Raw genomic sequence first — 16,307 nt, 5'->3', positions numbered from 1 at the left:
GTTGATGACACTACCTAGAACAATTTTTCACCACTCTAACATCCACATTCACCGCTGTCGAATTACTTTTCCACAACTAGCGTGATTTTAAAAAGTGGCGACGAGTTGTTGCTGCCGCAACCTGCGTCGGTTCGAGCTGCTCCGTCGGCCGTGCGGGCAGGCACGGCGGTGTGTGCGCGGAGCGTTTCTGCGAGCAGTAAACGCTTCATGATTTCTTGCTTTACACATTTGTTGCAAACAAGGGAAATGTAGAAACTTAGCTTGGCAATCATCGTAGTCTACATTGTTGATCGGGGAAACGAGCCGCAGTTTATGCTTCGGTCGCACACGTACGCCACCACGCTCAAGTTGTTTGCGGAGAATGTACCACAGTTGATACGGTTATAAAATCTCCATGACGTCAAACTGCGCTTGACGCACTGAGAATTAACTTCAAACGACGGAAATTAACACGAAAATACTTTTAGAACGCGCGTCCTAAGCTAAGTGTCACGCACTGCAAGCCAACTGTGCAGCAAGGTAGGAACGGTGATCCTACAAGTGACGTCAAAACGATCGCAGCGCCAGCCTCTCCAGTGGTGGGCCTCGCGGCCAATACCCCCTCCTCCCTATTTGGATACTGCATACTGCGGATACAGCAGACATTTTCTTTCTGGACGAAGAAGGTCTATTGTAATGGGCATTGACAGTACTTGAGTGCTAGCTGCATAATACACGCCATCACAAACCTTATTTCCAGAAAGTTCCTCCTACCATGCAACTCCAAACAACAAGCACTGATGATAACCGGCATGCGAATAATCGGGACTTCTGAATTTCAAAGCAAATAATGTGGTGTTTGATTCCGCTCCATATCAGAAAAATATTTGGGAAACATTTGAAAGTTTGAAAACGCAAACAGGCAGTTGTTTCAATGAACTTGCATTCATGAAATTATGCTATGCCGGGCATAGGTCGGCAGGCTGACTCGCGAGTGGCCTCACACACCCCCCACTCACCACTCATGAGTGATTGGTGAGTGAGCCTCCCCGTCGTTTTGGACAGAGTGTGAGTGCGAGTGAGTGCGAGCCCCATGCGCAGTGAGCCCCGCTCACCACTCGCGAATGCACTCCAGTGCACTCGCACCATTTGCGGGGCTTAGCACGGTGACTGCCACTCTTGCGCTTGCACTTGCTGTTGGATATGCGGTGCAGGGGCTGCTTGCTGTGATGCTGGTTAATGGCGAGATTGGTTTTAGCTTCAGAAATATGTCGTAACTGAGCTGCTGCTATGGGGCACCCTGTAATTAATTCTCCGGTGGCATGTTGATTTATGAATATGATTTGGACGGACTTCTGACCCCGTAATGCACTGATACTGTTCGTTTTCATGACTCATGGAAGGTCAGCTGCACATATTCGCTTGCGAGGGGAGAGCATGGGTGGCAAGTGCGAGTGCAAGTGAGTGCGAGTGGCGATGGCGAGTGGTGAGTGTGAGCACAAGTGGATGCGAGTGGTGGAGGGCGCATAGTGAGCGCGAGTGTGAGTGAGTGCATGCGTGAGGAAAAATACATTTTTCTGTGCGAGTGCGACTGAGTGGCACCCAGTTTTACCGAGGTATGTACGCCGGAAACAACAAATGCTCTGGTAAAAAAAACACTAGAGAAAAAAAAAAAAAAAAACAAGAAACCCACACTAAGAACACACATACAAATACTATACTGTTTGCAACAAGTTTGAGCTAGGTTGCCTCTCGGTGCATTTCATTATGAGCAGCTGTGATCGACTGTTGCAAATATGCACTGGCTTGCTCCTCTAGTGGCTACGGGCTTTCCTGCAAGACACCGGTGACGCGTGGGTAAAGGGCAAGAGGACAGGTGCTTTTCGGGAGTGCCTTATCCCCGCAATTAGGCAACTCCACCTCTGTGCTTGTATTTTGCATCCCGACAACCTGGCTGCCTCAATCTGCCCCTGTCAACACTCTCCGTGTAACAAAGCCTAGCTTTACGCTGACACAGTCAAATGACGCACAAGATTGGTTACTTTTTTAAACCTGCATTCTTCTTTTTCTTTTACCTACCGTATTTACTCGCGTAATCCTCGCACTCGCGTAATCCTCGCACCCCTAATGTGAGCCACCAAAACTTGAATTTTTTGGTTCCTCGCATAATCCTCGCACCCCCAACTTTGCAGCGGCGAAAGTTGCCTGCTCGCGAAACCCGCATGGTGCACGCGCTCTCCAACGCGCGCCCTCCCCCGCCGCCTCTCCGTTCGGTATCCAAGGCCATCCAGGCGCCCTAACAACCTGCATGGCTACTCCCTAACAGGCGCCCTAACACGCTACTCACACTGTCCTTTAGACGGTTTCGCGCATGTTTCGCGTGCGCGCAACTAGTCGGTGTTCGCGCAGCCCGCTGTCGTGTCGTCGTGTTGGTCGTGTCGCAGTCGTGGTCCCGCTGTTCAGTCAGTGAGTCACTCGCGTCAGTGGTGGATAGCTCGCTGCCGTTTTGAGAACTTTTTGATCTAATTGTTTTGTGCTTGGTGCCGCTTCGCCATGGGGAGGAACGCCAGCTACACTGCCGCTTTCAAATTGAAAGCGAAAGAGTACGCTATCGAACACGGCAAACGTGCCGCAGGCAGGCACTTCGGCGTCACCGACTTCAACGTGCGTTACTGGAGTAGGGCACGCACATACGACGACGAGATAGGGCGCGCGCCAGAAAGCAAAGGCGGCAATTTCATGATCACTGATCGACGGGAGAATGTTTACGTTGTAAATAATAAAATAAAAAGAAATGGCTGCTGTTGGCAACACTGAGCTTACCTATACAAAAAACGACCGCTACATTTAGCGGGATTGGCATAAGGCAAATTGGCAACCCTGTGCACCGGAATTTTTTTTTTCCCGCATAATTCTCGCACCCCTAACTTTGCATTGACTTTTCCGGAAAAAAAGTGCGAGGATTATGCGAGTAAATACGGTACTAGAACATAAGGAAAACAATCTGTCTAGTCTTGTGCTCCTGGAAACCCAGATAATGCTATTAAAGGAGCCATGAAGAGAAATTACAACTTCGTTTAATTTAAAAGAACTAGAATTCAGTATCTCACTCAGCTCCATTACAGCCGCAAAAGATGTTTTTTAACAAAAAAAAAAAAGCAAGAAGTATTTAAAAACTTTCAAATTTTGCGCCACAGTGACGTGTTATGAGCAAGAATGACGTCATACGGGCCAGAAATAAAGCATAATTTTCAGTGCGTTAACTGCACGTTAGCATTCAAGTGATGCAGTCAAATGGAACTATAGAGGCCCCATTACAGACGTCCAGTCATGTGTCGTCGTGACAGGTCAGTTAGGTAGCCGCCAATCGCACAAACAAGGTTCCGTGACGTCATAGAAAAGTTGCGGGAAATTGGCTAGGGGGTCGCGACTGCTTCACACGTTTTCTTCAACATCTCCGTCATTTGTTCGAAGATTGCGATGATATTGGTATCATTGTTATCAGGACTAAGCAGTCTTTCTAATAAACGCAACTTGTATTTTGTCTTCATGGCTCCTTTAACAAACAATAAGGCAGTTACCCCAAACACACAGAAGCTAGTTGCACACCAGCCCCAATCTTGGTCTTGACCCTCTGTACAAGTTTGTAACCACATTCCTTTGCCGAACACACATTTAAGATTTGTCAGTGAGGGGACATTTGCAGCCAGCACAAGCATTTCTGTTATGCCCTTTCACTGCTCGTCCCAAAGTAACTCGAACAACCATACACGCACGTTCCCTGCCACTCCCGAGACAACTCGAGTAAAAAGATTATTGTGGGCATGTTGAGCCATCCTTTGGCAAGACACAGAAACGTGTAGATCGTCTCAAGTACGTTTTAGACAACAGGTGCAGTGCATATTTCTTCATCTGCGTAGCTCCGTCTTATTTCAGATGCTGGGCCATGTTGGCAGGGTGTAGCTGCCAGCTGCCTCTGCGGTTCATTGTGTTGAAGAACACCATACTAAAAAGGTCTCCCTAACAATTGGACATTCTAGTTCGTAGGTTTTGTCATTATTTAAGTACTAATTTGCTTGATTTGTGTAGAACTTTTCTGCTCGATAAGTTAATCTTGAAAAAGGTGTTTACACATCCTGCACAGCATCATGGCGCTTTACTAGCATAAAATTTCTCCCTAACAAGCACACAAAAAAATCCAGGTAAGAAGTGAGATCTCGCCATAAAAAAATTGGGCAGTCATAGATTTAAATAAAATGCCCATGCTGTTAGCCCGAGGATAAGAACCCATAGAGCAGAGGATTACAAAGCAGGGATGATTTTTAGTTTTAGTCAGTTGTCCAAACACTTTCGGAGATGAGTTTCAGAGATGAGTGTGCGACATTAGTAGTTATGGCGGCTTTAAAACTGTTGGATTGGCGATGCTGGTGATGGTGTGGGGAAGTGTTAGCTGTCACACGTTTTCGGTATGAACGAGTAAATGAGTAAGAGTACCTACTTGTGCAACACTTAGGAACTCCTACCTCGAAGCTGTGGTCAACGCAAGCCAAGTTGCAGGCGACAGAAATAATGAAGTAATGTATTCGGTTAAGAAAAAAACACAAATGTTAGTTGTTTTTTTTTTGCTACAGCAACGTCACTGAGAATAAGAGTAGCTTTATAAATGATGAAATACTAGCAGTTCACAAATAGTTGGCGACACTAAATTGCACTGTGTGGTTCTGAACGGCTGCCAATAATAAGGACACCACCCACAAATGAGAGTCCCAAAGCTTTGACAGTCTACAATTCTGATCTAACCATCCCACCAGTCCTTACATAGTAGTAGCTTAGAAGAAAATTACGGCCCAAGCCAAACTTAGACAAAGATGCTTGGGCGGAAGTTCGAAGCTCAGGTCACAAAAGCTGCGCCTAGGCGTTAAAAATTTCTTTCTCTCCACAGAAGAAAACAACACTCCACCTAGGGAGCAAAAATCTTCCACAGAGATGCAAGCTTTAACAAGCGATCTTTGTGGAAAATGCCCATACAAGTTTGGCCACAGAAGAACACAATGACACAGCCAGAGTGCACGTTCCAAGCCGACAAACACAAGCACTATGGTTGACTACGTTTCATATTAATGTGTACTAACAGGGAAATCTGTCACTGCAATCGCGTGCTGTTGTGGGGGCTGCAATAGCAGCCAGCAACATTTCTCCATTGGCTTGGCTTGGCTAGCCATATGGCTGCTTTTCGTTCTCAAAGTTAAAATTTACAAAACAAGGTAAAATTTCTCCTCTGTTTCAGACTCGCATCAAGCTTCCAGATAGTCCCCGACAAAAAAAAAAAAAAAATCTTTCTGGAACTCATATTTCTAATGATTCATTGAGTTTAAATATTTTTTTTAACTAATATTGTTGCCCCTTTGCAGCCACAGACGTCTACTTTTAAGCCTGTTTGTGAGCCATGCCAAGCACACATGGAACGTTCCTAACCGGTGCACAATGGCATACTTGCCAAACCGTGGCTCATCAGGACTCAAGCACCAGATTTCCCTCTGGTATGTATGGTAGAACCTCGTTGATACGTTCCAAAAAAATGTGAGGAAAAAAACGTACTAGCTACGAAAACGTACTATCTGGTAAGAAACGTACTGCGGGTAATTTATAGTGTACACAATTGAAAGCGCACTAACCATACGAACCGAGATTGTATCAACGCGGTTCTACTGTATTAGCATAAGAGTATGCTTTGGCCAACTGTGACGGACTAAAAACCATGCCCATGAGACGTAAGCGGCCGTGGGAACCCACCTGGTCCTCTCCGGCGCCCTTCTTTCCCTCGTCCTCAGACTCGTCGCTCGAGCTGTCGTCGCTGCTGCTGCTGCTGCCGCTGCCTTTCCCAGAGCCGCTCTCGTCGTCGTCTCCTTCGCCGCGCTGGGCCTGGCATCGAGAGAATCGCATTGAGAGTGTTTTCTTTTGAGGCAAAACCCAACCCCTCAAAAAGAAGAAAAAGAACAAGGATGGAAGGCATTCACTCTGTTTCACGTAATGCTACATGCAGCCTTAGCTGTTTTGATTCAGCAGGACACTTTAAGAGCTTGGCAAACTTTACTCTTTTAGTGAACCGCTCCTGCCTGTTACTTTTAACATCACTTCTACACTGACGCGCCACACCAAAAGACAAACATGTGAGAAAATGACGCTCCATAAACAAAGCAAAAAGGGGAGGCATCCTCAAGAAGGCAAGCGCCGAAGCATGCCGGCATTAAAGACCGGCTCGTGCCTGCACGTTTGACAAGATTTTCAACGCATACAAGAGGCACAACTGATCGTCATAAGCAAATAATGCAGGTGGCCAATAAAGACCACTGCGGTCCCAGCCACAAGTAGGGGCTGTGTCGACCACTACACTCGCAAGTGTACGCACCGTTATCCAGCCAACAACAACCTCAGCTGCCCGACACCACCCTCATTTTCTTCTGAGGCTTTGGGCACATTTCAGGGAAGAAAACATTGTGAAATGTTAACTGGTGCATGTTTTGGCTCAATATGACACAACTGGGTCTGCCGGAACTACACTAAGTAGGTCAGGGAAATACAGATGTGGCTCGTGCAATGCAACCACCCCTTTTTTATTTGTTACACCCCAATCATTGCCACTGATGTAAACCATTTGCCAGCATTACCCGAGTTCTAAATGCACGTCCCCGTTACCTTTAAAAGTGAAAAAATTCTGAGCAGAATGCAGAGAGTGGGTTTCGAAGCTTGCAACATGCAATAGGGCCAAGCTACGGCCCTGCCTTGTGCTGGTATCTTGTTTCATGTTAAACAGCTGTTACCACCCCTCCCTTCCTAGCAAACTTTCACTGTTATTCACACTTGCCGCTCTTCAAACCATCAAAAATGTCGGGTGTCAGGCCTTGCTTAACAATTTCGTACTGGATCCAAAGCCACTTTTGTCTTTGTAGAGTTCTCCTAGCCAGTGTTCATTTCAACTGTGATGAGGCTTCGACGCCCACTGGATGAACCAGCTACGTATGCGTGAAGATAAAAACCTATAAAACGAGCCAAAGCCCACACTGAATTCTCTACAATACGCCCTACACTCACTGTCTCAAACACGCAGCCTACAAATTCCGGCATAAAGAAAAAAAAAAAACAATCCACTTCACCAAAAAACACAATAGCCTTAGCACAGACGGCTTTTCTGAGCTTTCCAGACTTCTACGCAATCTCAGAAAGAATTTGAGAGGCAAATCGGATACATAAGCAGCCCCGCCAAGGACTGCCTAGTTTTCTCACTGCCCTCTTCAATGCAAGCCGATGACGAAATTTCTCGAGCTGCAGCGTAGTGCCACAATGACGTAAGCGTTTCAGGACAAGCGAGTGCGGCAATTCTACTAGTCTCTGGATGAAGCATGCTGCATTCAGTTGGAAAGGGGCGAATATCATTGCCATGTTTGGGAGCACCTACTTGTGCAAGCACCTTTTCATCCTACTGTAGAGCACAATGACAGAAGAACCTTTCTGATCGAATACGGAAATCGCCCCTTTGCAGGAACTTAAGGAGGACTCGCTTGTTAAAGGTACTACTGAAACGAAGATTTTATGTTCCACTTTTATTGTTTTTATCGATGCGTAATGGTCTGGCGAACCTGAAACGGCACTTTAAACAATTCAGCGCGCGATAATTAATTACATCCTGAAAATCGTTTCTTTCAAATTCCCGCGTTTTCATCCCAAAAGGCGTATACAGTGAAACCTCGATATATCGAACAGCGCGGTGCCCGCGAAATAGTTCGATATAACCATAATTCGATATATAAAATCACGTAAAAAAACGAGTCATAAACTGGTGCAAATCAATAAATGAACGAATTTTGCCGTAAATACTTATTTGGTGCTTCAAAGTATTTATTCGTTTGGCTTAAAGTACTACAGCAGGGTAGCCTGGCGTGTTATACACAACTTCCTCAACGTAGTCCAAACGTTCCACTAGCGACAGGCCGGTGCCTTCTATAGCGCTGCAGTAGCGATGCGGTAGGGCCAAAACCGCTGAAGCCTCGGTCGAAGTCGGAAGCGGGGCACTAGCAGCGCTTGCGGGTACAACCTCGGCTGCGTCTTCGTTTGTGCGCTCAGTAGTAACCTCCGCTAGGATCTCCACGTCCGTCAACTCCGCCGTCGTTCCGGTGCTGTCGTGACCGCCAAGCGCCAACAAAGTCATCAATGCACATCATGCTTCGTGGCTCAGCCCCAACAAAGCGCTCCAGCTGGCCCCAGGTTTCTTCAAGCTCGCATTCTTCTTTTGCACCGTTCAATTCTGCTTCGGTGGAACCGATGCGCAGCAGTCGGGAACGCACATCGCACCACCACTATCCTCCAGGGTACTGCGGGATAGCTCGCCGCCTGTCAACAAAGCGCGAGCGGTCTGGGCAGTCTGGGGTGGCGGAGTTCGATATACCCATTTCATGTCCGTCCCAGTTCGAAATAAAAAATTAAAAATGCATGTGATTTTCCCCGTGATATAGAAAGTGTTCGATACAGGCAATTATTCGATATACCCGTGTTCGATATATCGAGGTTTGACTGTATGACAGAATCCCGGCATGACCACACCGCCTTGTGAGGACGTCAAAACACTGCGGAGGCTGGTGGGGGCGTTGTTTCGACCGCGCCGCCGCCAGAGCTGAACGGCTGAGCTGCCTGAAGGTGCTAGGCCTACCATTGCGGCGGAAATTCGATGACCGCTTTCAATGAAAGTCCTGATGGCGACTTCTATCGCGATTCCGAGCTTTATTATCGCTTCCTTTCCAGTGTGTGGAACTTTGTGTTTGCAAACAGCGCCTTTCTGGGCAGTGGTTATGCCTGTAGGTTGGGGTACGTGCGACCACTTGTGAATGCGCCAGCACTCGCTCGCTGCGTGAAGTGACGTCACGAGCTTTTGATTGATTGATTGATTGTAGGGTTTAACGCGCCAACGCAACGCAGGCGATGAGGCGCGCCGTAGTGGAGGGCTCCGGATCAATTTTGACCACCTCGGGATCTTTATCGTGCGCCGAAATCTCGCACACACGGGCGTTTTTGCTTTTTGCCTCCATCAGAAAAGCGGCCGCCGCGGCCGGGAATCGAACCCGCGACCTCGTGCTCAGCAGCGCAACGCCTTAGCCACTGAGCCACCGCGGCGGGTCGTCACGAGCTTTTGACGAGCATTGTCCGCGTCACTTCTTTTGGCTACAACCGGATGAGGTCACACTGATGTCCATTTGCTGACTGCCGCTCCGCGTGCTGTACCGTCGGCGCGATGAATGAGATCCAATTAAAGTATGTTCTTCGCATTGCAGGCCGCTCATATTTCAGCCAGGGTATTCTGTTAAGTAAAGGAAGCGAACTTTGCAATAATATTAACGCCAAAAATTGGTGTCAGTACTCCTTTAACATTCCAATGGGAGTAACTACTTCATGACTCACGTACAACAAAAAACCATCGTGCACCAATACAAAAAGCTTTACAAATACATATAAATGTTCAGAATGGCCTAGTTTGCTTATCTTAAAGATATGTCACTTCTGTACTGAAATAAAAAAAGAAAAGTCTTGCTTGCTAGACTGCTAGCGCCATCTGGTGAAAACTCCATAAACCAAAATACGTTTCCCGTTTATTGTATATTTCAGTAAAGAAGTGATACATTTCTAGAAGAAGCAAACATCTCTATGCACTTGTAAAACTTTTCTTATGAGTACCCGATGCTTTTTAAGCCCGCGGGTCATGAATTATCAAGTCCCATAGGAACGCCATCAGGTGATTAAGACAGGCATTTCTGCGCTTGTTTCAGCCAAGCATCTCAAGGTTTTGAGTAAGCATCTTTTGCCTCTTGACGTTTTCATCTTCTGTTTGGCAAGAAAAAAGCGTATTTGGATATGCTTCTACGGTGCCACACCCTATTTTGTGATACACTGTAAGTTAGTTTAGTTATAAGACACTACAAGTAATAACAGTTTGTGTGAGTAACTAATAAGCATAACATAAGCATAACATGCAGAACCGACCAAAACAAGAGAAAAAAAATCTCAGATCATTGCCTACACCAGGGGTTCTCAAGGATGTTGGTCCCAGGGAACCCTGCTAAGTTCCGTTAAGTGCCAAGGAACCCCCCCTCCCACCATTTTTCATTCTGTTCATGCTACATTAACGTGCAATAAATTCAAAAGGAAGCAATGGTATCGTTTTTTTCCCGTCGACTTTACGCGAATGCGTACGCTAGCGGCACCTATCTCCAAACAGGAAAAATGCGCATGGGGGAAATATAAGACCGAGATTCAAGTGCAATAGTTTAACCACGTGGCCCGTTTTGGGAGTCTGGCTGGCTACAAGCTGCTGGCGAGATTTATAGCGCAGCTCGCGCGTTTCTGTTATGCGCCGAGATGTGCTTACTGACACTCGGGCGTGAGTAATGGAGGTTCCTTAGATCGATCGCACCTCAAGTTCACCATATAAGACTTTGCGACTGCGGAACCAGGGAAAATTTATCAGTGGCTCGCGGAACCCCTAGGTTCGGCGGAACCCACTTTGAGAAACTATGGCCTACACATTCCAGGATTTAAATTGGTACTGTAAATAACAATATTGGGAACCTACTTCAGCGCTCCTTTAAAATGCAGGTAAGCCACATTCAACACATTTCCTTTCCCCACACTCGCCACAAGAAGCAGGGTTTTGAAAACGCTCAAAAACGAATGCCACTGACAACTCCACTACCGTCGAAATCACAAGAACGCTCAGGCGGGCCGAGACGGAAAGGCAGCAGCAGTGCCTGTGTGCCACACCCAAGCCAAGAGCACGCGTCTTGAGTTTCACGGCCTTTGAAATCCCACTCTGCCGGTGAACACAGTCGGCCTCTCCCTGCTTGATCTGTAAGGTCCGAGGTTCCGAAGCCTTACTGATCAATGCTTCGGCTTGCACATGCAAGCAAGATAGGTGGGTAAAAAGAAAAAAAAGCGCAGCCTCAGACCTCAATCAGGCGGCACAAGCACTGTGCCCATTCTCCCCAACACTGCCAAGTTCAAGCAGGCGAGGAGAGAAGAACTCATGTCGGTCGGTGTAATTCTGAACACAACTGCGCAATCAGTCTAGTTGTTCAGAGTGGCACTTCGAGGCCACTACGTCAGGCGAGATAGCCGCTCGCTCCAGGCAGACGGGTACGAGAGTGTTCCCTCTCCTCACCTTCCACAGGCGGGTCCTCTCCTCCTTCTCCTTCTCCTTCTCCAGCTCCTCCAGGTTGGTGAAGTGTCTCCGCTGGCCCTTGTGGCCTCCTCCTCCACGGCTGCTGCTCCCACGGCCTGAGGGGGAGGAGAGCATCCTCGTCACATTCAGGGACAAGGGAAGGAAGAGGCTGGCTATACAGGCCCTCGCTTCCTTAAAGGAGAGCAAAAACGTGCATAGTTTGGGTAGGACAGGATTGCTGGTGAGAACACTCATGTGGCAGCGTGGTGGAGCCGACTACACCCCTGTACATGTTAAGAAGGGCCTAAGAAGGGCCCATGTAGTGTATCACTCCGCCAAAGCGATTGATTGATTGACTGATTGTAGGGTTGAATGCACCGATGCAACGCAGGCAATAAGGCGCACTGTAATGGAGGGCTCCAGATTACTTTCACCACCCGGGGATCTTTAACCAAGTGCGCCAAAATCTCGTACACACGGGAGTTTTTGCATTTTACTTCCATCAGAAGAGCGGCCGCCGCGGCCGAGAATCGAACCCGCGCCCTCGTGCTCAGCAGCACCATGCTTTAGCCACTGAGCCACCACGGCGGGTCGCCAGAGCAATTCAACCCGGTTGAAAACAACATGCGTAACTTTTCCCACTTTTGCTCTTGTAGTCCATTTTCATCATAGCTGTATTTATAAGTCGATTAAGTCCAAATCGTGGAAACGATTGGCGTCACGTTCAAAGTACCCCCCACAGTAATGCACTCTGTGCCAGCACGCAGAGGAACCGCCAGCTGTCGGGATGAGGCGCAGATCTTTTAAAATGTACCCGAGTGTAGCCGGACCACGATAAGCAAAGAATGCCCCAAAACTCCAATTAGCTGCAGTTTCCCAATGAAAATACTCTTTGCAAAATTTTTTTCCAAACGCTTTGAAGAAAACATCCTTCTTCCTTTCAATGGTACTTGTTCCGTTGAATAAATTTGAACGCTCCACTTCAGGTATAAAAGGATTACATTTAAATATATTCCTAACCTGTTTGTGCCTGGGTTTTTAAAATAGTAAACACCAAACAGGTCTTCGGCAGCGAGAGATTGAAAAAAAAGTTTGATACCGTACTTCTGACATCGGGGAAACTCAGCTGTTTATAATAAAAATACTTGTGGACTTGCAAAAGCAAACAGAAAAAGCTGGTTAACAGAGTGTTGTTCTCAAGGGGCTTAAAGGCCAACTGCACTTAACCTGGGTCAAATTTACTTTGAACGTACAGTACGCACCACCAAACCAACTGGGACATGACTGGTATCCCCGTGAAATGCCATTTTTTTAGGCAGGCTATACGGACTATAACGTTTCCAGGAGGTTGAAATTTTGAGTGCCGTTGGCCTGTAATAAAAAACACAGTTGCCCCCAACTGCATATCAATGCACGACCAGCTTTAGATACATTGCAGTTTAACTGTCACATATTACACTTGAACCCCTTAATCCAAACAGGGCAGATAGCGATGCTACCTTTGATAACCCCTCATTACGCAATACAACTTAGGTCACTGTGTTAGGTAAAACCGGCTCTAACTCTAAACAGACCTACCATAATGAGCTCTGGCAGTACACATGCATAATATTTCACATGACACAAGCATGAAGTTTCGCACTGATCTATACTAGAGGAAAACCTGGCACTAGTGTACACAGGAGCCACACCTCAACGGGCATGTCCTTATGTGACTACAAGAAGCATTCTCCGTTACTTGGATTAGCTCGCAAACTGGCTCAACAGTTGCCAGCGGCCACATAAACCATAATGACTGGTTAAAGTTGTTTTATATTATAAAACTATAACTTGCAAAAAAAATATGCCAGCAATGTTCAAGAGCTCCAAGCAACCTGAACAAGAAAAAAAATTTTGGCCCTGTTGTTGCCTTTGTCACCCAGGCTACAAGCAGGCACGTTGCAAGTCAAGACAAGTACAGGAGAAAGGCTTCCGGCCTGCTATGGCGGCTTCCATGACGGCACACAGCTGCAGCAAGAGATTTCCCTCTATACTCGGTTACAACTCAAGAACGGCACCACGTCATGTAGTGTATCACTCCGCCAAAGCGCCGGACCCGTGACGTCAGTGCGCGCGCGTTTTCAATGGGGTTTGCTATGAATGCGTGACATCGTCTGCCTTGCCTCACGCAGTTTGTTTGTCCTCACTGGAGTCGTTTATGAGCATATTAAGTACAAAAAATCACGGGAACGTCTCACGCCACGTTCAAAATATTCCCAGTAACGCCCTACTTGCGCCGCGCGGAGAAACATCCGGCTACGGTGATAAGGCACAGCGGCAACTTCCGGTGCCGTTCTTAAGTTGTCAACGGGCATAGTATACGTCGATATGCAGCTGTGCACAAGGCTTATCAAAACCTTTTTAACTTGCACGCCGACTGTGCTTCAGCACCATACCCACAGCATGTTTGTCGTATCTCTTCTTTTATTTATTTGTTTTAGAATGACCAAAAGACTGCGCAAACGTTGGATGCGAGCAGACAATTTATGAACTTGCTTGGACCATCACACAAGTTTCACTGAAGCTTCAGCTAGAACCAAACGGCCAAGTTGTTCTATAAAACCTGCCTACAAACAGAAATTCCTAATTGGTAAATACCCTGAAGGACAGGACCCTCTGATTTGCATGCACGGATAAATCTGTCTGCACTGTCTTCGTGAAAACTGACAAAAACAGCTGTGACGCTTTAACACTGCTGCAACGGGAAAGCAACTAGCCATTGTCAACCACTATTGTTGACTAGACTAAGAGAAGCTCTGTAAACATCACGGAACAGTGGACCATTGTTTAGCAGCAAACAAGCTGCTGGGTAAGCTTTTGCGGTCTGACGATGCACGAATGTGCAATGGTGAATAAGCAATTCAACCCTCTAGAACAATATTTTGAATCTTAACCTGAACACTTGCTATCCTTGAAAGGAAGAATTACACCCGCTACGCGATCTCACAATAAAGCCAAAATTTCACCCGACCTCTCATTCCTTGCAACAAATGGCGAGCACGGGAGATGTGTATGCAACACCGATTACGCTAGCTATGCAAAACTGTCACATGCACTGTTTGCGTGCTTTTCAGGCAGGTACGTCAACGTTTACAAGTCCAGGCCTTCGACCAATTCTGGTAAGCTACCTCCCACAAGCTCTGACCACACGCACAATAGGCCTTCGATGACCGACTCTCTTCATGTTTAAGCGATTTATTCTCAGTCTCTACCTAAATATGCACGCTAACGTGTGTTTGATAGTAGCACGCGACTTGTTCTTGGAATTTAGCTTCCTTTTACCTGGAATTCAGCGGTCTCTACATGACTTGTAGCTGGTACTGGCAATTTTTTTAAATAGTTCCCCCACAAATTGTACAACCTAAAGACCCTCTTTACTATGTAATGAACAAAATAATGCAATTTTTTAACGCCCCGCCGTAGTGATTCCTAAAACATTTGTTTTTCCTTTTGCTCGGGTAATTACGACACTTTCAATGGAAAACCTCTGGTTTTCAGAAGCTACAAAAGTTTAAATTATCCCTCAAATCCAAGCGGCAACGGTCTAATTAGCGTCGCATTATGACGGCGATGGGAACAGTCCAGGCAATGCCTGTGCGCTTAGCCCAAAAGTACAATTTTAACGACGAAGCACAAAACACTTCCCTATCGCTTCCCATAACCTACCACATTTGCACACAACGCGTAGCGGGATGACGTAAGAGGGTCTACTTGTGAACGTAGAACCGAAAGCGATCGAGCGACTTGCGGTCAGTACTACTACATGTCTCGAGTTTCACAGAGATTAGTGAATGATGAATTCATTGCTTAACACAAGCATCACGTTTTGTATACACATATCGCTCCATATATATGGAGCTCGATATAACGGCCGGGGGTTCGAGGGCATTCAAACTCGCACCGCTGCGCCAGACGCAAGGCAACGTCACGGCACCAAAAAAGCCCGACGGCTGGAAAGTTTTCTTTCCCAAAGGCGGGAAGACGCCAGCGACTGACGAAAGAGTGAACGCTCGTTCAATTCTTTGCCTCCCGTGCGTGTCTCCATTGTTAGCGCGGCGACATATGCCGCGGTAACCGAGCTTTTCCTAAACCACGACCACGGCGCAGTGCTGAAGTTTTTACCGAGCTAAGTAAAGTACGCACTGCAGCCAGATCAGCTTCCGCCCGGCTTAGGCAGAGATGTTGTGCAACTTTTGCCCCGAGAAACGACTGGTGAAATAAAAGGACGCGGCAGCACGCCTCGGGACCTCCACAACGTAGCCCTAGGCTTGCCACCACCTACCTCTTCCTCGGGGAGGCATTTTGACAGTCCGACGCGGCTGAAGCTAGGCGAAACGATACGATGGCACGAACAACCCGCAACCAGCGAGATCGGCGAAGATCGGTGAAAACTCTCGAAGAAAACGCTCGCACGGGAGGCTCGAGGAGACGCGATGGCGGCGGACGAATTCCCAGGATGATAGAAGGAAGGCTGCGACAACGCAAATCTGCAACGAAGCATAGGCGGCGCTACACGCAGGCTCAGTTTTAGAAGCCAAAATTTAACTCTTAGCGCTAATGAAGGCCAAACGTTCTCATTAAATGTAATAAGCTACATTTCAAGAAAAGAAAATTTAAAGATATTTTTTTTTAAATTTGCGTTTTTTTAGTGTTTTACGTGTCGTCTGCACAAACTCTATGGTTTGCACAACCAGACGTGCACTTTGTGCGTTCTGGAATATTTATCGAGAATTTGCACGCGTAATTCATTTGGCAAAGGCTGCTGCACCCCGGGGATCCTTTCCCCCGGGGTGCTCCAGCCTAGCCCGATCGGGGCCGGCTGGAGCGCCCCACGGAAGTGACGTCACCTGTTTTTTGTTGTTATTTCTTGGATTTGGTCGTCGTTGTTGATCGCCGAAACTAGTACGAAGTACCATGCCGGCCGTGCAAAGCGGCCGTGCCGGCACTCATGTTTAGGTCGGCTATGCTTTTCATTGTTTACGATGAAAAGCACGCGCTTATTGTACGCGCCGTAAGCTCAGGCTGATAACTCTCCTCCTTGGTACATCGGCTGTTGTTCGGTATTGTATTATCTACGGCGCACCTG

General features: G+C 47.1%; 1 protein-coding gene across 1 annotated transcript in view; it reads right to left on the bottom strand.

The window, feature by feature from the left end:
* The window catches only part of LOC144138699 (uncharacterized), a 37,205-nt gene extending 21,514 nt beyond the window's left edge, over window positions 1-15,691 (bottom strand). Inside the window, exons 1-3 of the mRNA XM_077671100.1 lie at window positions 15,504-15,691; window positions 11,183-11,298; window positions 5,773-5,901 (exon numbers count right to left, since the gene is read on the bottom strand). Of these exons, the coding sequence (XP_077527226.1) occupies window positions 5,773-5,901; window positions 11,183-11,298; window positions 15,504-15,522 (264 nt within the window). The 5' untranslated portion in view covers window positions 15,523-15,691. The remainder of the gene's footprint in view (window positions 1-5,772; window positions 5,902-11,182; window positions 11,299-15,503) is intronic.
* Window positions 15,692-16,307: the final 616 nt, after the last annotated feature.

Source organism: Haemaphysalis longicornis, unplaced genomic scaffold, assembly GCF_048455015.1.
Source record: "Haemaphysalis longicornis isolate Haplotype H1 unplaced genomic scaffold, Haemaphysalis longicornis Haplotype H1 scaffold_5, whole genome shotgun sequence".
Classification (NCBI taxonomy): Eukaryota; Metazoa; Arthropoda; class Arachnida; order Ixodida; family Ixodidae; genus Haemaphysalis; species Haemaphysalis longicornis.
This window is presented reverse-complemented; position numbering and strand designations above follow the sequence as displayed.